This window comes from Panthera onca, chromosome C1, assembly GCF_046562875.1.
Source record: "Panthera onca isolate mPanOnc1 chromosome C1, mPanOnc1 haplotype 2, whole genome shotgun sequence".
NCBI lineage: Eukaryota > Metazoa > Chordata > Mammalia > Carnivora > Felidae > Panthera > Panthera onca.
This window is the reverse complement of record NC_138346.1, coordinates 38,727,941-38,749,425: the sequence shown is the minus strand read 5'-3', so window position 1 is coordinate 38,749,425 and position 21,485 is coordinate 38,727,941. Positions and strand designations below refer to the sequence as shown.

Below are 21,485 nucleotides of genomic sequence, written 5' to 3'. Positions count from 1 at the left end.
ATGATCAAGTAGGATTTATTCCTGGGCTGCAAGGGTGGTTCAATAGTCACAAATCAGTAAATATGAAACACCACATAATAAAATGAGACAAACCATATGATCCTTTCACTAGATTCAGAAAAAGCATTTGACAAAGTACAACGTCCATTCATGTAAAACCCCTCAACATAATAAAAGCCATATACAAAAAACCCACAACTAGTATCATCCTCAATGGGGGAAAACTGAGAGCTTTTTCTCTTCAGTCAGAAACAAGACAGGGATGTCCACACTCACCATTGTTATTTAACATAGTACTGGAAGTCCTAGCCTCAGCATTCAGACAACAAAAAGAAATAAAAGGCATCCAAATCAGCAAGAAAGAAGTCAAATTTTCACTATTTGCAGACAACATACTTTACGTAGAAAACCCAAAGATTCCAGCAAAAAACTGCTAGAGCTGATACACAAATTCAGTAAAGTTGCAGGATACAAAAACAACATACAGAAATCTGTTGCATTTCTATACATCAATAATGAAGCAGCAGCACGGGGCACCTGGGTGGCTCAGTCGGTTAAGCGACCGACTTCGGTTCAGGTCATGATCTCACAGTCTGTGGGTTTGAGCCCCGCATCGGGCTCTGTGCTGACAGCTCAGAGCCTGGAGCCTGCTTCCGATTCTGTGTCTCCCTCTCTCTGCCCCTCCCCTGCTCATGCTCTGTCTCTCTCTGTCGCAAAAATAAATAAAAACATTATAAAAAAAAATTAAAAAAAAAATAATAATAATAATGAAGCAGCAGAAAGAAAAATCAAGGAATCAATCCCATTTACAACTGCACCAAACACCGTAAGATAACCAGGAATAAACCTAACTAAAGAAGGATAATGTACTCTGAAAACTATAAAACACTGATGAAAAGAATTGAAGATGAACAAAAAAACATAAAATATTCCATGCTCATGGATTGGAAGAACAAATATTGTTAAAATGTCTATACTACCCAAAGCAATCTACACATTTAATACAATCCCTATCAACATACCCCCAGCATTTTTGACAGCTAGAACAATCCTAAAATTTGTATGGAACCACAAAACACTCAAACAGCCAAAGCAAACTTGAAAAAGAAAAGAAAAGCTGGGGGCATCATAATTCCAGACTTCAAGCTATATCACAAACTGTAGTCATTAAGACAGTACTGGCACAAAAACAGACACATAGATCAAAGCAACAGAATAGATAACCCAGAAATGGACCTACAACTATATGGCCAACTAATCTTCAAGAAGGCAGAAAAAGGGGCGCCTGGGTGGCTCAGTTGGTTAAGCGTCTGACTTCAGCTCAGGTCATGATGTCACAGTTCGTGAGTTCGAGCCCCGTGTCGGGTTCTGACAGCTTGTGCTCTGTCTCTCTCTCTCTCTCTCTCTCAAAAATAAATAAACATTAAAAAAAAATTTTTTTTAAGGCAGAAAAAGTATCTAATGTAAAAAAGATAGTCTCTTCAACAAATAGTGTTCGGAAACCTGGATAGCAACATGCAAAAGAGTGATACTGGACCTCTTTCTTTCTTTCTAAATTTTTTCAATGTTTATTTACTTCTGAGAGAGACAGACAGACAGAATGTGAGCAGGGGAGGTACAGAGAGAGAGGGAGACACAGAATCTGAAGCAGGCTCCAGGCTCTGAGCTGTCAGCACAGAGCCTGATGCAGGGCTTGAACTCACAGACTGCGAGTCATGACCTGAGCCAAAGTCAGACACTTAACTAACTGGGCCACCCAGGTGCCCCTGGACCACTGTTTTATACCATACACAAAAATAAATTCAAAATGGATAAAAGACCTAACATAAGACAGGAAGCCATCAAATTCCTAGAGGAAAACATAGATTGTAACCTCTTGGACATCAGCCATAACAACTTCATACTAGATAGATCTCCTGAGGCAAGGGAACAAAAGCAAAAATAAACTAGGTATCACTTCACAGCAATCAGAATGGCTAAAATTAACAACACAGGAAACAGTGTTAGCGAGGATGTGGAGAAAGGGGAATCCATTTCCACTGTTGCTGGGAATGCAAACTGGTGCAAGCCACTCTGGAAAACAGTATGGAGACTCCTCGAAAAGTTAAAAATATGGCCACAGCAACTTCTTACTCAACACATCTCCAGAGGCAAGGGAAACAAAAGCAAAAATGAACTATTGGGACTTCATCAAAATAAAAAGCTTCTGCACGGCGAAGGAAACAATCAGCAAAACTAAAAGGCAACTGACGGAATGGGAGAAGATATTTGCAAACAACATATCAGATTAAGGGTTAGTATCCAAAATCTATAAAGAACTTATCAAACTCAACACCCAAAAAACAAATAATCCACTGAAGAAATGGGCAAAAGACATGAATAGACACTTGTCCAAAGAAGACATCCAGATGGCCAACCGACACATGAAAACATGGTCAACATCACTCATCATCAGGGAAATACAAATCAAAACCACAATGAGATACCACCTTACACCTGTCAGAATGGCTAACATTAACAACTCAGGCAACAACAGATGTTGGCAAGGATGCGGAGAAAGAGGATCTCTTTTGCATTGCTGGTGGGAATGCAAGCTGGTGCGAATGCAAGCTGGTTCAGCCACTCTGGGAAACAGTATGGAGGTTCCTTAAAAAATTAAAAATAGAACTACCCTATGACCCAGCAATTGCACTACTAGGTATTTATCCAAGGGATACAGGTGTGCTGTTTCGAAGGGACACGTGCACCCCAACGTTTATAGCAGCATTATCAACAATAGCCAAAGTATGGAAAGAGCCCAAATGTCCATTGATGGATGAATGGATAAAGAAGATGTGGTATATATATATATATATACAATGGAGTATTACTCGACAATCAAAAAGAATGAAATCTTGCTATTTGCAACTATGTGGATAGAACTAGAGGGTATTATGCTAAGCAAAATTAGTCAGAGAAAGACAAATATCATATGACTTCCTTCACTCATGTGCAGATTTTAAGACACAGAACAGATGAACACAAGGGAAGGGAAGCAAAAATAATATAAAAACAGGGAGGGGGACAAAACATAAGAGACCCTTAAATAAGGAGAACAAACACAGGGTTACTGGAGGGGTTGTGGGAGGGGGATGGGCTAAATGAGTAAAAAAGGTGTCAAGGAATCTATCCCTGAAATCACTGTTGCACTATATGCTAACTAACTTGGATGTAAATTAAAAAAATAAAATTAAAAAAAAATTTTTTTAAATAGACATATTATGGTGGATATCCAGGTAGTTGAAGACTGTGTAGTAATCAACTCCAAATTCCACCTCCCTCAAATGATATAAAATAAATTCACAACTACAGTGGACTGTTTAAATGGAAAAAAAAAAGTTAAAAATAGAACTACCCTACAATATAACAATTGCACTACTAGGTATTTACCCAAGGGATAAAAAATACTGACTCTAAGGGGCACATGCACCCCAATGTTTATAGCAGCATTATAAATAACAAAATTATAGAAAGAGCCTAAATGTCCATTGACTGATAAGCGAATAGAGAACATGTGGTATATATATGTGTATGTATGTACACACACACACACACACACACACACACACACACACACCACAGTGGAGTATTATTTAGCCATTAAAAAAGAACAAAATCTTTCCATTTTGGGGCACCTGGTGGCTCAGTCAGTCGGGCATCCAACTTCAGCTCAGGTCATGATCTCACGGTCCATGGGTTCAAGCTCCATGTCGGGCTCTGTGCTGACAGCTCGGAGCCTGGAGCCTGCTTTAGATTCTGTGTCTCCCTCTCTCTCTGCCTCTCCCCTGCCTGCACTGTCTCTTTCTCTCAAAAATAAATAAATGTTAAAAAAAAATTTTTTTTTAAATCTTTCCATTTGAAACAACATGGACGGAGCTAGAGAGTTATTATGCTAAGTGAAGTAAGTCAGAGAAGGACTAATGCCATATGATTTCACTCATACATGGAATTTAAGAAACAAAACAAATGGGGGTGCCTGTGTGGCTCAGTTGGTTAAACATCGGCTCGATTTTTGGCCATAGTCATGATCTCGCAGTTCTGTGAGACCGAACCTCAAGTCGGGCTCCGCACCGTCAGCTTGGGATTCTCTCTCTCCCTCCCACTGCTCACATGAACATGAGCCTTCTTTCTCAAAATAAATAAACATTAAAAAAAAAAGAAAAAACAAATAAACATAAGGGAGGTGAATAGGTCGAATAGGTGATGGGTACTAAGGAGGGCACTTGCTGTGGATGAGAACTCGTGTTGTATGTAAGTGATGAATTGTCAAATTCTACACCTGAAATTACTATTACACTGTATGTTAACTAACTTGAATTTAAATACAAATGCGAGGAAGAAAATTTTAAAAGCAAAAAAACAAATTAAAAAAATAAAGGTAACAAGTTTCTACAGTCGTTGGATGTAGTATACTATAAATTTCAACAGGTTAAGCTGGTTAATACTGTTCAAATCTTCCATACCTTACTGATTTTGTCTATTTTATGAATTATGGAGATAAGATTGCTGAAATTACCAAATCTAATAATGGATTTACCTATTTCTTTCTCTGTGTTGTTAGTTTCTGCTTCATGAATTTAGAAACTTTGTTATTAGGTACATACTCACTTGAGATTGTTTTGCCTTCTTGATGAACTCTATCATTGTAAAATGTCCTTTAACTCTAATATCTTTTGTCCTAGAATCTATTTAATTGATATTAAGACAGGCATGCCAGCTTTCCAATGATCTGTGTACGTATATTTTTTCCCATTCTTTTAAAAGAAATCTATCAGGATCTTTCCATTTAAAGTGGCTTTTACTTTCTGGTAGATAGATTAGCATATAATTGGGTTGGTCTTGCCTTTCTTATACAGTCTGACAATGTCTTCCTTTTAACTGGAGTGATTAATCCATCTGTAATAAATGTAATTATTGATATAGTTGGGTTTAACTCTATCATTTTGTCATTCGTTTCTTGTCTCCTATTTGTCCCAGCTTATTTCTTTCTTCTTTCCTTCTATTTCTTCTCCATTTACTCTTTACTCTTTTGCTATATCTCCCTTTTGTTGCTGGTATTCTAGAAATTACAATATGCAACCATATTGGTCTACTCTGAATTAATATTATACCACTTACTTAATGCAAAGGAATAATTCTATACATTCCTCTCCCCATCCTTTTCACCATTATTATATATTTTTCTTCTAAATAAGTTATAAACCTCATACTATGGGTTTTTTTTTTTGCTGTAAACAAATTGTTAACCTTTTTATTTTGAACAAATTAAAGAAATGTTGCAAAAATAGCACAAGAGAGTTCTCCTATGCCTCTCATCCAACTTCATTTATTATTAACATTTACATAGCCATAGGACAATTATCAAAACAAAGAAATTAACGTTGGTGGGATGCCTGGATGGCTCAGTCAGGTAAGCGTCCTATTGGTTTCAGCTCAGGTTTTGATGTCACAGTTAATGAGTTCTATCCTCACATCAGGCTCTGCACTGATGGTGTAGAGCCTGCTTGAAATTGTATCTCTTGTCTCTGACCCTCCCCTGCCATGCATGCTTTCTCTCTCTCTCTCTCTCTCTCTCTCTCTCACAATAAATAAAACTTAAAAAAAATTAACATTTTAACTTCAGCTCAACTGTTATTAGCTAAACTGTAGACCTAATATAAATTTCATCCATTTTCTCACAAATGTACTTTTTTCTATTTCAGGATTTCATCCAACATCCTACCTCGCATTGTTATTTCTCCTTAGTTTCCTCTAACCTGTGATAGTTCTTCAGTGTTCACTTTTTTATGATTGTGATACTTTTAAACAGTACTGATTATTTTGTAGTATGACTCTCAATTTGGGTTTTCCTGACGTTTTCTCATGATTAACGTGAGGTTGACAATGCCACAGAAATTATGCTGCAGCCTTCTCAATGCATCACGTCAAGGAGATTTATATCAATATGTCTTATTACACATGTCAAGGAGGTTTCTATCAATATGTGTTATTACTGGTGATGTTAATTTTGGTTAAGATGGTATCTGCCAGGTTTCTCCACTGTAAAGTTATTCTTCCCCTTTGTAGTTAATGAATATTTCAGAAAAGATTCTTTGAGATCATGTAAATATCCTTTTTCTCCTCAAACTTTCACCCATTAATTAGCATTCATCTTGTCTACAGCAAGTATTACTGTACTGTTCACCTAATGCTAATCTTTTATTTCCCTTTGTCTACTAATGACAAACTGCCAGTTTTTATAACTCTGAAGATATCTTTATTTTGCCCTCACTTTTGAATGATATTTTTGCTGGGTATGCAATTTTAGGTTGAAGAGCACCCTTCCTAACCTCATCTCCAAGATCTTTAAGATGTTATCCTGTTGTTTTTTGGCTTTCACTATTTCTTATGTAAAAGCACTGGTAATTTTTACTCTGTATGTTTACTCTGTATGTTAGGTAAAGGATCTTTTTCTTTGGGCTGTTTTTAAGATTTTTCTCTTTACTTTAGTTTTCAACAATTTGACTATGATACATATAAGTGTGATTTTGTATTTCTCCTGCTTAACACTCACTGATCTTCTTGGACCTGTGGGTTGAAATTTTTTAATCAAAATTGACCAACTGGGGACCATTAGTTCTTTAAATATTTTTTCCTTTCCAATTTCTTTCTCTTCTAGAGTTCCAATTATATCAATCTTAGATTACTTAGTATTGCCCCACAGGTTCCTGAGGCTCTTTTTCATTCTTTTGTCCGGTGTTTCATTTTGGGATAGTTTCTATTGTCGTACCTTCAAATTCAATGATCTCTTATTCTATAGTATTCAATCAGCTTAAAGCCTATGTACTGAATTTTTCATTTCTGGTATGTATTGCTTCAGTTCTATATTTTCCTTTTTGTTCTTCTTTTTTAATAGTTTCCATGTCTTTGCTGAGACTCCTCATCTGTTCTCTTGTTATACATACTTACCTTACCTTATTTAACCCCTTACCCTTGAGTATTTTTTTTTTTCTTTTTTAATTTTTTTTTTTCAACATTTTTTATTTATTTTTGGGACAGAGAGAGACAGAGCATGAACGGGGGAGGGGCAGAGAGAGAGGGAGACACAGAATCGGAAACAGGCTCCAAGCCATCAGCCCAGAGCCTGATGCGGGGCTCGAACTCACGGACCGCGAGATCGTGACCTGGCTGAAGTCAGATCGTGACCTGGCTGAAGTCGGACGCTTAACCGACTGCGCCACCCAGGCGCCCCACCCTTGAGTATTTTTGAGGCTTCTATTTAAGCATTAAGGTGGATCCTAGAATAGCTCTTATTTTAGACCTAGAATATAGAATAGTCTTATGCCTAAATAGCATCCTTTCTGGGATTTCAACAATGCCCAGAGTGTTCAAATAGATCTTCCTGCTCCAGCTGATCAGAACTCCTATTTCCTAGCACCATGTGACCTCTGGAATCTCAATTCAGGTCATAATTCCTCCAGTAGCTTTTTTTTTTTTTTGCCAGGAGTTTCATTGTGGCATACTATGGGAGGCAGTGGCTCCACCTCAGTAGGCAGTAGTATTTTATCCCTGACATTGTTTAGAAGTGTTGGCACAGAATGATTTTTAGACTGTTTTACCACTCTTTCAAATTTCTCTAAAAATATATATTGCTCCTTATTCCTTGAACTTGAGGTAGATACATCCCATCACTTCCTCCTCGGTATGCCATTGCCCTGTAGCTTCTTGCCCTGTGCATATTCAGCACTGCATTCAAAGTTGAAAAATGCAAATTTCTAGAGCTTCTATTTCTGCCTGACTCTCTTCTTTCTAATACCATGCCCACAGATTTAACCACTCCAGTAGCCCCAAATTCCAATCTCTGCCTTCTTCAGTTCAATTATATAAATGTGCTCTGCTTGATCTTTACCCACTTGTCCCATGGTCTGGGAAATGCTTTCAGGCAGAAAATCAGGGCAATCATGAAGCTCACCTCACATGTTTTCCTTCTTTCAGGGATCAAGGTCCTTGGCCAACACTTAAAAACATGTATTTCAATATTTTGGCTAGCTTTATAGTTGCTTACATACGGAAGTGGTCTACCCTAGTACAAGTTATTCATAACTAGAAGCAGAAATCCATACTAATGATCTTTAGGAAACTCAATGCACTTCTGATTTATAAGGTTAAAAAAATTTTTTTTCCCCTTAAATTCACAAGAGACATTTCTTATAAATTCAATTTATTTTTTTTTCTCTTATTTTTTTTTTTAGTTTATTTATTTATTTTGAGAGAGACAGAGAGCCCAAGCGGGGAAGGGACAGAGAGAGAGAGGGGGACAGAGGATCCGAAGCTGGCTCTGTGCTAACAGCAGAGAACCTGATGTGGGGCTCGAACTCAAAGACCGTGAGATCATGACCTGAGCCAAAGTCGGACGCTCAACTGACTGAGCCACCCAGGCACCCCTTATAAATCCAATTCAAATTTCAAAACCACGGAGTTCAAAATAAGACTCCCACCAAAACAAAAAACAAAACTTTGTGCCATCTGTAACTTCCATATAAACAAATACATGATTTAAAATATGCTGAATGTCTTAAAAAAAAGATGTTAATAGGTGATCACTATTGATTTGCATGCTTATCTCCTACCTTATAGAGTTTGAGAATTGTTTTAATGCATTCATGTACAAACTTGGTCTGTTTCTGAAGACTTCCACCATACAGTGCCACCAGTTCTTCATTGAAATTCACACTAAAGAAGTCAAAGTGGTATTTGAAGTCAATGTCTTCTGCTTTTCTAAGTGCAATAGAGCCAACAGAGCGGACTGCAGAGGAAAATACAATGTGCACATTAAACAAAATTTTTAACGTTTTATTTATTTCTGAGAGAGACAGCACGAGTGGGGGAAGGACAGAGAGAGAGGGAGACACAGAATCTGAAGCAGGCTCCAGGCTCTGAGTTGTCAGCACAGAGCCCAACGTGAAGCTTGAACCAATGAACCATGAGATCATGACCTGAGCCAAAGTCGGACACTTAGCTGACTGAGCCACCCAGGTGCCCCAAACAAAATTTTGAAAAGTTGCTTCAAAGGCTCTTAACAAATAACTTTATCCCACACTCCCAAGTATAAACAACCTACTTCAGGGTGACATCCTTCAACAGTATCAATTCAGAAGAACAAACCATTGTTTGTGCCCTGTATGTCTTGTGCCCTAAATGTTTTTTAAATTTAAGTTAAATAGAAAGTAAACAGGTCATTCATTCTTTACCTGCTTCCACTTCAATAGGGACAACAGCTAAAAGGGAGGGGAAGAATTCTTTGAAGAGTAAGAAATGTTAGTCATCTGTATGAGTCATGCTTGAGGATTTTAAGAATGAGAAAATCCCTACAAGAAATAATATGCTCCTCACTTGGTTCAGATACCTATGCTTGATTTGTCTTTTTCTTACACATGACATCCAATCCATCAGTAAATCTTATCATACTCTACTTTCCAAACATATCCCCCAATCAACAATTCTCATCATTTCCACTACTGTCTTCCTAATGTAAGCACCATCATCTCTTGCCTTAACTACTCTAATAGTTTCCTCATTGGTCTACCTGCTTCCATCACTGTTTCAGGTTTTGTTCTGTTAACTCCACAGAATTTGTGAACTGACTGCCTTAACTGGCATTAAAAATTGCAGGGTATGGTTTAGCAAACAAAATACCTATGTGCCATTCCATTTTTTTAACATACGTAATTCACATACTATTCAACTCATTATGTAAAGTGTACAATTCAATGACTTTTAGTATATTCATCGAGTTCTAAAATCATTTCTCTAATCTAACATTAGACATTTTTAATTACCCCAAAAAGAAAACCCTGTACTCATTAGTAGTCACTTCTCATTCCTCTTCTCCTTCCAATTTCTGGAAACTACTGATTTACTTTCTGTCCCATGGACTTGCTTATTCTGGACATTTCTATAAGTGGGATCACATACGTGTTTTTTTTATGACTGGCTTCTTTCACTTATGTTTTTAAGATTTATCCACATTGCACCATGTAATTCATGTTATCAGTTAATTCATTCCTTTTTTATTATATAAGCTTCAGGTGTACAGTTTTATAATTCAACTCATGTATATACTACAAAGTGATCATCACCACAAACTTATTTACTATCCATCAACATACAGCTGGCTCCCTTCACTCATTTGACGCACTCCCAAACCCCAAGACTTACCTTGCTTATAACTTCCAGCATTACCAGGAAGAAAGAGAACTGGAATACCCGTCAAAGGGAGAATTTTGTGTTCTTCAGCATAGGATCCTTCTCCATAAAGATATAATTCATATGCAGGATAGCGTTTTGCCAGTTTCTTTGGAAGTTGTATTTTCTACAGCATAAAGAAAAAAAAAGCAATTTCACTTTAATTAGTTGTATTAATACAATTCAGCCTATTGTGTACATTTCTGTATTACACACATTTGAAACAGCATAGCATAAAAATACTACTAATGATAAAACTGCACTTAATGTTCCAAACAAATTTCACTTTTAGCTTATTCATACGTAGAATGCAGAATTAGTCTTGAATTATGTGAGTTTTGAACCATGCAGTTTTCAAGAACGCATAAAATGGAACCACCTGAAATTCTAATGAATGCAAATTACTCAAAGTAGCCACTGACTAAAGAAAAACACTGAGGTATGTCAGCAAGTTACATGTTAATATAATTGGAAATGCTCTTAATATAGTATCAGTATCAATTATACTTAGAAATGATAAAGGCTTTCCATTATCAAATCAATTCTTTTTTGCTATTTTAAACTATTTTGTCATGTCTCTCCTTTTTTTCAGGCCCAACTATATATTCCAGCTATTATATCATTCAAAACAAAGTAAGCTTGTTTTGTAATACAGCTTTCTGACCTCTCAACTTAATGTGCTTTGATCTGCAATGTGCTTAACACATTAATCTGAACCTTACAGCCATGTCTTGGTCAAGACATGTACACTTTTCTCACCATAAACATGCCAATGAATTAGCATCTGTTTCAGTTTTCATGGACCAGGTGTATGGTTTGTCAGCAAGCCTTAAACTACTCTGCAATTCATACTTTGTATAACAAATGAGCCAGTAATTCACGTAATTTTTTTTTTCCAACAAAACAGAAGTTAGGTCTTAATGTCATCCCCAAAACATAAGCATCTATAAATGTGATGGTAAAGTATAAGCTCTTCTTCTCTTCTTCTGCCCCTTTTTTGAGTATAGAACCATTAAAAATGAAATCAGTTACACTGAATAGATTTTAAGTAGACATCAATAGATTTAATGATCTAGCAGTGCTGTACATGTGCTTGATAAAAATTTTAACTACTGAATGAATTTTAAAGCCTATAAATGGTAATGACACTGAAAAACCTCACTGTTCTAAGAAGCAGAATTGTGATTATTCATGCACATTCAAGATTCTTTTAAAAATATTACCATAAACAATCTGTGTTAATAACACCTGAAAACATCTTTAGAGACTGTGCATTTATTGCTTAAAATATTAGCAATTTTATCTCTTCCAATACCCAAAATGCAGAAATACTAATCCCGCAATTCACTTTATATATATATGGGCTTCAACTCAAATTAGCCCCAATACTGACTATGCACAATGTATAATAAACTAAAATGATGCAATATTTTGATTAAGTATACATTAAGCAAAAAGGCAACGTGAGAGAAGAAGAAAACGTTAATCTAAACTTCTCCCAATTTAGTACATCTTTTGATATGACAGTACATGAATATTAGATCATTCTTTTTATTTTCTTTTTTCTTTTTTAATTTTTTTTTTTTTTTAACATTTATTTTTGAGACAGAGAGAGACAGAGCATGAACGGGGGAGGGTCAGAGAGAGAGAGAGAGACACACAGAATCTGAAACAGGCTCCAGGCTCTGAGCTGTCAGCACAGAGACCGACGTGGGGCTTGAAATCACGGACCGCGAGATCATGACCTGAGCCGAAGTTGGACGCTTAACCCACGGAGCCACCCAGGTGCCCCTAGATCATTCTTTTTAGTACATTAAGTTTTGAACTAGCTGAAACTTAACTCAGAAGAATAGGAAACTATCAATATATTGAAAAAGAAATATTTAATTCTCTAGAGATAGAAAAACAAGCAAAAGAATATATTTGATATATTTTATAATATGCTATTATGAAAGCAATTCTGTAATGAGAAAGCATACATTTAAAAAAATATGAATGCATACCAGATGAAGTAGAATAATTTATAAAGATGGAAAAAACAGGTAGAACAACAAAAAAAAAGTGGTAGTTGTAGGCAAATGGCAAAATTCCATTTCCAGAGTTCAAGTTGGGAGTGGCAGGAAGAGAAAGAAAGGGTTCTGACCAGATTGAAGACAGAAAATTATAGGCCTATGAAAAGGATGCTGATGAAGAAAAAGATGAGGGTCAAGGGATTTAAAAGAAAACTTCTATAGTAACAAGAGTCCCATATATTTTGAATTATTTTGCATATATTATTTTAAATGAGCACCCCTTCCCAAAAACAGACCTTCAATCAAAATAAATTACACTTATACTTAAATAACATGTCCACAATCCTGCCCCTGCTGTCCATCCCTTCTTGACTCTGCCTTAGTACAGGTCCTTCTAATCTCTAACCCCAAACTCTTTCAAAAGACAAAAATTCTAATAAGTTCGCAAGTACTAGAAAAATACCAATTCAAGAAACAAGTGTCTTTTTTTATGACACATATCTCTTACTTGTAAATCAAAACTGGAAAATTCAAATTTGAGCTCCATAATTAAGAAAAAAAGGAGAAAAAAGAGATTTTGATCAAAATGCAGTTTAAAAGATCTTACAAAGAGTTCTTGGCTCTTTGTTCATCCCACCCCTAAAAACTCCAGTTTAATAAAAACACCTAGGGACAACTGAATCTTTTAGACTGGTTGGTCTTTCTCCCTGTCATAACCTCCCTGCTACAATCCAGAGTCCATAGTGGTGTCAAGAAATACCTTGTTAAAACATACAACTTGTGTTTCCTGACTGCATTTATAAAGGCTTAAGACAGTGGTCCTCTAATATTTGGCTCCAATTATTCTTACCTTTCTTACAATTTACATATGCCATGTTTTAAAATTTATTTTTAATATGCTTCAAAATTCAAGATTCAATAGAATGTACATTGAAAAGGCTCTCTTCCACCACTAGTCCTTTAGCCACCTAGTAGTTTGCACCCAGAAGGCAATCAGTGTTAGCAGTTTATATACATACATACTGCTTATAGAATGTGTCCTGGTGCCTTCCCACTTTCACAAATGCTATTCTTTATTCCTGCAATTTTCTTTAAAAAAAATTTTTTTTAACATTTATTCATTTTTTGAGAGACAGAGTATAAGCGGAGGAAGGACAGAGAGAGAGGGAGACACAGAATACAAGAGCCCAACATGGGGCTCAAACTCACGAACAGTTAGATCATGACCTAAGCCAAAGTTGGATGCTTAACCAACTGAGCTACCCAGGCACCCCTATTCCTGCAATGTGAACTATATATGTGTATATATATATATATATATATATATATATATATACATATATATATACATATATATATATCCTCTAATTCACTACAACTTGGCTACAGCCTTTGACTACTGAAGATGAACTTGGACACTGTCTTCTGTGAAGAACCTCATATGCGCTCTTACAGTGAAACTATAACATTTAGCACATTTTAACTCTCCATTACATTCCTGTCTCCCCCACTGTACTATAAACACATAAAGGCAAAGTCTGATTCATCTCTAATTCCTTCTTACCCATACCTTGTATCTAGAATATACTGGACACAGAGTAGTTATTCAATAAATTATTTGCCAAACGAACATCACACTTAATAACAAAATGCTATCATTCGTATTTTCCAATATCAACATTTTCTTCAGATAGCAACTGCTAGGTCACTTATCTGAAGACGGTCAAATAAATTACTATATGGGAGAAAAACAACACAGATGTTTCTTCTTGAATTCTACAATTTGCCTAAAACTGTTTGCTACCAAATAAAAGCTGTGCCTTGCTATCATAATAAAGCAAGAAGCTTTAAGGGATAATGTGTATTTTGCCTGGTAGGTCTGTGAGATGTCCACTTAACTCTGAGTAAGTGAATCTACGAAAACCAAAGGTAGAAAATGAATGCTCAATTTTAAATTCAAAACTTCATTCTTACAAATAGGCTCAAATTCCTGTCCCACCTTTTATTTTTTAAATGAAGAATAAAATAGAGTGTGTTTCAACTATCTTTCATTTTTTCTAAAATTCAGCTAACAAATATGCAAACTAACAGTAAAAAAGAAGAAAAGTGTCAAGAAGCTGAAAAGCCAATGAATATGTCAACTTATATGCAGGTATCAACCTGTGAACAATTAGAAAGCTTACTATGAGATATAACTAGAAGTAAACAATACATATGATGGACGTATTTAGAATACTTTTATTCATTAAAAACCACTGGTTGTTTGTTTTTTTTTAATATGTGATGTATAATGTCTTCTTTTTTTTCTTTCTTTTTTTTTTTAATTTTTTTAACATTTATTTATCATTGAGAGAGAGACACAGAGCATGAGCGGGGGGGGGGCAGAGACACAGACGGGGAGACGGGGAGACACAGAATCTGAAGCAGGCTCCAGGCTCCGAGCTGTCAGCGCAGAGCCTGATGTGGGGCTCGAACTCACAAACCATGAGATCATGACCTGAGCCAAAGTCAGTCGCCTAACCAACTGAGCCACCCAGGCGCCCCAAAAACCACTGGTTCTTAATAGAACGATCTCAGTTATCCAGAAATCTCACTATATTCAAGATGACTCAATTATATAGACAGGCTTTAACTACATTTCTAAAATAACATGACCTGGTGTACACAATGTAAGGTACAAGAATCGAATATAATACTGTAGTGAATTGACACAGCCTCTTTTTACATCATAAAAATAAATATCTACTGAAAATGTGAATCAGAAACTCCTGCCACTGTAATTATTACTGTACTGACAAATAATATTAACAGTAACGGAATAGTAAAACCACAAAAAAGTAATTTGAATCAAAATAGCTAAATAGACTACTCAACAACAAAAAAACCCCAACAGCTCTTTTGCATTAGCTAATTTGCTGTCTTTCCAGTTAATTTTATGAGGCAAGAAATGCATCTGTGAGGTCCATATGCTTTGTTCCCAACACTAAGCAATTTCCACTACTGCAGATATTAAAGTAGCTTCAATAATTGTGGGCAATCTCAGAATAAATGGGAATTAGTTCTGTATTGTTACAGATAATTTTGTTTTAATCAAACTCTTCAGTGAAGTAGAAAACTAAAGTGACTATTGAGTTTCTCAATTATTACACCATAGAAAAATGAAAGATTATAAGGGCTCTATTTTCGGTTTAAAAAAAAACCCTTAAAAGCCCACGTATTTAACTATGTATAGACTCTGATAAACATAAATCGGCATATGTGCTTAGAAACTGAGACAACAGTAACACATTAATATCTTCTCCTTCAATAGCATCTGATATCAAGTTCTTCCACTCCTTTATAAGCACTGATGCAAAACCAAGATAAGGATCTCAAAGCAAATGAAATCTAAATTAGAATTTTGCCCACGGGAAAAGATGTCCTTCAACAATTTAAACCTTAGGTATTTTTACGATCTAAATAATAGCAGCATTAATCAAATAATATGCTAATCCACAATGCCCTGGGCAGAGGCAATCACGATCTGCATTCTACACCTTAAAAAAAAAACAAAAAACTGCTATGGTTTTAAAAAATATACGAAGAATGCGTTTTATCAGTAATGTATTATAGTACACATACTTTCTATGATGGGTTACCATTATAACATGTATTGCATAATTAGGAGATGCGTTTAGAAATAAAACAATCATTCGAGAGAAATTTTTTTGGACAGTTGTGTAATTTGTCACCACAGCTGGTCATGAATGAAATTCCAAATTCTCCTAAGCTGAACTGATGAAGCAGTTGTGATAGAAAATCTCAAAATGGAACGGAAGAGGTGGGGGACGGCGCGCGCGCTCTCGAGACAGAAGGGCCGGGTCTCTCCTAAATTGCAAACACAGCGAGAAAACAAAAACAACACTATGAAATAGATTTTGTATACAACTGCTAAGAGGCGACAAGCATAAACACAGGCTTGCATGCACACGCACGGGCCGGTAACCTACAAAACCGGAAGTTGCGCAAAACTTTACAGGACGGAACTCAACAGTTTTCCATTTAATTCCTCCCCAGGTTAGCCTTTCACACAGAGGTAAAGACCCTGGAGTCTCAAAAGCAGTCTTGGGATCTAGCCAACACAAACTCTGCAGAAGCTCAGTCCCTTTCCAGAAAAGCGAAAGCTGACGTGCAAATCACTGCGCGGGATGGTTAAGAATTAGGTGCGTGGAAAGCCAAGGAGGGTCCAGGGGCACCTGTTAAGGCAGGAACGCAGGGAAAATGGGGTTTAGGTTTAGGGAGAGGCGCTGAGTTTGCGTCTCTGGGAATGAGGCGGGGTGGGCCCGGGCAGTCAAAACAACCAGTGCCTGGGATTTGGGACCGGGATGGGGGCGGAAGACAGGGGAGCAACTATGGGGGGGGCGGGGAGGATGCTCAAGGAACCGTCTACCTAACACCCCACTTTAAGGGAGGACACAAAGGCGGGGTGCCCGGCTGGCTCGTGGGAGGAGCATAGACTCTTGATGTTGGGGTTATAAGTTCCAGACGCATATCGTGTGTAGAGATCCCCCAAAAGTAAAAATCTTAAAAAAAAAAAAAAAAAAAAAGAAACAAAAAAAGACGACACAAAGGGTAGGTGAGGTGAGCAGGAAGGGCGGGTGGTCGGCAGAGTATTCTGGGAGGAAAAAAAAAACAACAACAAAAACAGACGAGGTTGGCATACGGGTGCCACAGAGGCGCGGGGAGCCAAAGCAGGAGAAACCCACAGGAGGGGCCCGAGTCTCAGAGCGCCCAGGTGAGGAGAGAGCCGAACCTCACCTGATACTCCGGGTACTCAAACATATAGCTCATACTGCACTTGTTCTCCTCGAAGCCGAAGAAGACGTCCCACAGCCCCAGGGTCGCCATGAAGACCATAAGGGCATAAAACGCCACGTTCCAGAGATTGACTGAATGAAGAAACATGGTGCCGCCGCCGGCGCGCGGCCCCAAACCCCGACCAAGAGACGCGAAGAACGCCTAGCAGCCAGCGCCTGAGCGAAGCCCGGACAGCGAGCGCCTGCGCGGACGCCCAGCCTGCCCGCGCGCCCGCCCCACAGTGCGCCTGCGCGAAGTCGGCCTGCTGCGTCTCCCGCCGGGCTGCTTCTGGTAGAGAGAGGAGGCGGCGTTTGCGGCGCGAGCGCGAATCCAAGGGGAAAAAAGAAGGGATGAAAGCGGGGTGGGCAGGGCGAGAGACCGAAGGGAAAAAAGGGAGGGAACAATGAGAGGGAAAAGGAGGAAGGGGGCGCGAAAGGCTATGAGAGGCTGGCTGAGGGAATGAAGAGGAGGGCGCGGGAACCTAGGAGGCGAGGAGGGGGAAGGGCTGGCGGGGGGCGGGGGGTGGGAGGGCGTGGGTGTGTGGTGAGTTAACCTGGAGAGGGAGAGACGCTTACTGGTAGGGAGCTGACCCCGCGAGGGGAAGGGGACCGTCAGCTGTCACGTCGCAAACCTCTCTAGCCCTGCGCAATTTAAAAACCACATTCGCTTTTGAAATGCCTCAGGCCTCCGCAATTTCGGTTCTCCCAGTGGTGGTGGGGCACGTTCACAGCTCCCAGGACCAGTTAGCTAGAGAAGGGAACAAATGGTTTTTTCCCGCTCTTTGACCAGAGACCTTGGCCCAGTAGGGAACAGCACTTAAAAGCACCAGCACATAAATAACAGCCAGCAGGTCGACAAGATTCAGTTCTTGGTGTAAGATGAAAGCCTGAATCACAAAAAGCATTGCGAGTCTTTAGAAAACGGTATTAAAATTTCCATGAACACTGACGCTTCCAACAGTTGTCAGCGTGACCAGTTGGACGCTGTCTTGCCTTGCTCCCCAGGATCTTCACCTCTTCGGAATTCGGTTCCAAATTAATGTGAAGAGACAATTTCGCTCGAGCTTCCACTCAGACTCTCAAGTGACTTACTTCAAATTTAGAAGAATTTCAGTTTGGTTTTGCACAAAGAAGGGGGTGAAAAGCAGTTCAAAAACCATTCGTAATCATGAATAGTGACTTCATTACACTGGAATGTTATGCGAAGACACAGTATCACTCTTTAAAGTAGACCGAAGAACAGATGCGTGTGTGTGTGTGTGTGTGTGTGTGTGTGTGTGTGTGGCTAACTGCAAATTTTTCCCTAGAATTAATTTTGACACTAAATTTCATTTCACTTCATTTCAGTTTTGTGAGATGGAATTAGGGAGGAGTTAGTGTACAGGATGACAAATCATTTGGAAAACGATTTAAGTTATACATAAAATAGGTAATAAGTACAAAATACAATATAAATAATAAATACAAAATAGGTAATAAAGTCTGGGAGCTCAAGAGCATCACAGAATGTCTGCCCCTTGTTTCTTCTAGCATATCATGACCAGCACATACAAACCGAGGGTGAATCTACACTCTTTCTACCCCAGTGCCTCTTAATGTGGTATGAATCACTTGGAGATTCTGTTAAGCAGATTCTGCTTCAGTATTTCTGGAGTGGGGCTTAAGATTCTGCATTTCTTTCCTTTTTTTTTTTTTTAAATGTTTATTTTTGAAAGCGAGAGTGAGTGGGGGAAGGGGCAGAGACAGGGAGACAGAGGACCCTGTGCTGACAGTGCAGAACCCAATGCGGGGCTCAAACTCACTGACTGTGACATGATGACCTGAGCTGAAGTCAGACACTTAACCAACTGAGCCCCCCAGGTGCCCCAAGATTCTGCATTTCTAACAAGCTCCTTGGTGATGCCAGTAACGCTGGTCAGTGGACTATAATGCTACATGGAGAAAACCCTGAACTTGAAGATGACGTAGCATACTCTTCTGGTGGCCTTCATGGCTTGTGGCAACCTGATGCCTCAGAAAGGAGTCGTCGGATAGAGAGTTAATGGACTTTTTACGTTTGTAATCTTTCTGTTTCAACTCTTTTACTTTCTTTTTTCCTATCCATTATTATCCCCCTCCTGGCCTCACCTCCTTTCATATCTAACCTAACCCCAGTGAGCCTCAATTAACCACCCTCTGCCAGTGCTGTCAACTTCCTGAACTCTGTCTCGCCATCCTAGGCTGCTTACAGACTTCCAGCCATGGGTCATCACAGTCTGTGTCTGAGCTCTGACACTAGTATATCTGAGCACTATAGGAGAAAATGACACAATCATTTGCATTACTATTCTGAAATACTTTTATGTTTCTGGTCAACTTCCTCTCCTGTTCATCAAACCACCACTTTTTAAGCTCCCTTCACTATCTCTTCTTCCTTCTCTTTTAGAAATTATTAGTACACAGTTTTATCTTCGTATTTCTAAAGATCATTTTGATTTTCGGGGCGCCTGGGTGGCTCAGTCGGTTAAGTGTCCGACTTCGGCTCAGGTCATGATCTTGCAGTTCGTGAGTTCAAGCCCTGCGTCAGGCTCTGTGCTGATGGCTTAGAGCCTGGAGCCTGTTTCAGATTCTGTGTGTCCCTCTCTCTCTGACCCTCCCCCGTTCATGCTCTGTCTCTCTCTGTCTCAAAAATAAATAAACGTTAAAAAAATAATAAAAAAAATTTTTAAAAAAAGATCATTTTGATTTTCAGATAAACATTCATTTTTCACTCTCAAGTTCATCATTTCCATCCAGTTCAGTTAAGATATCTAAAATGCTTGGAACAATACCTGGCATCAGTAAGCATTATTATGGTACTTTGCTGTTCCTCAGAGGACATCAAAAGCAAATCCCTTTACTTGTGTTTTAGTTTCATCCCCTCCTCCTTTCTCTTTGGGAAATTAGTTCTATCAAGTTAAAGTCTCTGTCAATCACTTGCCGTCTATCTTCCCTCCCCCAAAGCATATTAATATGCTTAAATCTTATTCATTTCAAAAGAGAATAATCCTCCCTGCAATTATCACCTGTAGCTCTTGCCTTCTTATTTCAGTCAAGGTTCCTAAAGGTGTGCCAATACTTATCTCCAATTCCTCACCTCCCATCCATGACTCAACACACCATAATTTTTGTCTCCCCCACTATCACTCCAAGGAAACTGTTCTGGTAAAGGTACCCACTGACCAAATTACCAAATCCAAATGACACTTTTCAGTCAAACTTGATCTTTCTGCCACTTCCTTAAAACACTGTCCTCTGTTGTCTTAATACCATTTTCCACTGAGTTTTCTCCTACTCCTTTGGGTTCTCAGTCTTTATCCCATGTGATCTAGTTCACCCAATTCATGGTCTTAAATGTTTATTATTTATCCTATATGCTGAGAAGTTGTCCTATTTCAATGACTATTTTTTTATGTCTAAAATTTCTCTTTTTTTATTCAAATTCATCTGTCCTTGGTCTCTCATAAGATTCTACTCTTACCTTATGGAGTTCATTGGTATTTTAAAAATCTCTTTGGGGCCCTTGTGTGGCTCAGTCGGTTAAATGCCCCACTCTTGATTTCAGCTCAGGTCATGATCTCACAGTTTGTGGGTTCAAGACCCGCATCGGGCTCTGTACTGATGGTGTGGAGCCTGCTTGGGATTCTGTCTCCTTCTCTCTCTGCCTCTCCCCTGCTTGCTCTCTATCTCTTTCTCTCAAAATAAATAAAAAACAACCATTAAAAATTTCTTTTTAAATCTCTTTAAAAATATTTTAAATACCTTCATTCTAAAGATCATTTATGTGTTATCTAGAATTCCTCATTGTTATTTCTCTCATACGTATCTCTCATGATGCTATCCATGCTATCTCTCATGATGTCAGATTTCCTCAACTGCTTTGTAATTTTGGTTTGTAAACTCATCTTCAAGATGAATTACATACGTCAGGGTCCTGCACCTCTCTTAGGTTGTAGAGATTTTCTTTGGCTGGGCCCACTTATATTAATTTCTTGGCTTTTTTTTTTTTTTTTAGTTTCTGCACAATGAAAGCAGTATGAATAATTGGGATCACCTCCACAAATTATGTGGTCTGGGATGCTGTTTTTTTATTTTCAATCCTAGTCAATGATCACTATGAGCAACAGAGATTCCATACTGTTATGGAATTCTCTCTATGGAACTTAAAGATTTTTATTTCTTGGGGCGCCTGGGTGGCTCAGTCGGTTTAGCGTCCGACTTCGGCTCAGGTCACGATCTCACGGTCCGTGAGTTCGAGCCCCGCGTCGGGCTCTGGGCTGATGGCTCAGAGCCTGGAGCCTGCTTCCGATTCTGTGTCTCCCTCTCTCTCTGCCCCTCCCCCATTCATGCTCTGTCT

At 38.4% G+C, this 21,485-nt stretch overlaps 1 protein-coding gene across 2 annotated transcripts in view; it reads right to left on the bottom strand.

Annotated features, from left to right (window-relative positions):
- The window catches only part of PGAP1 (post-GPI attachment to proteins inositol deacylase 1), a 94,420-nt gene extending 76,854 nt beyond the window's left edge, over positions 1–17,566 (bottom strand). For both annotated transcript variants that reach the window (XM_060622765.3, XM_060622766.3), the window contains exons 1-3: positions 17,073–17,566; positions 10,237–10,390; positions 8,649–8,824 (exon numbers count right to left, since the gene is read on the bottom strand). In XM_060622765.3, coding sequence (XP_060478748.1) covers positions 8,649–8,824; positions 10,237–10,390; positions 17,073–17,219 — 477 coding nt within the window. In that variant the 5' untranslated portion in view covers positions 17,220–17,566. The remainder of the gene's footprint in view (positions 1–8,648; positions 8,825–10,236; positions 10,391–17,072) is intronic.
- Between the last annotated feature and the right edge of the window lie 3,919 nt (positions 17,567–21,485).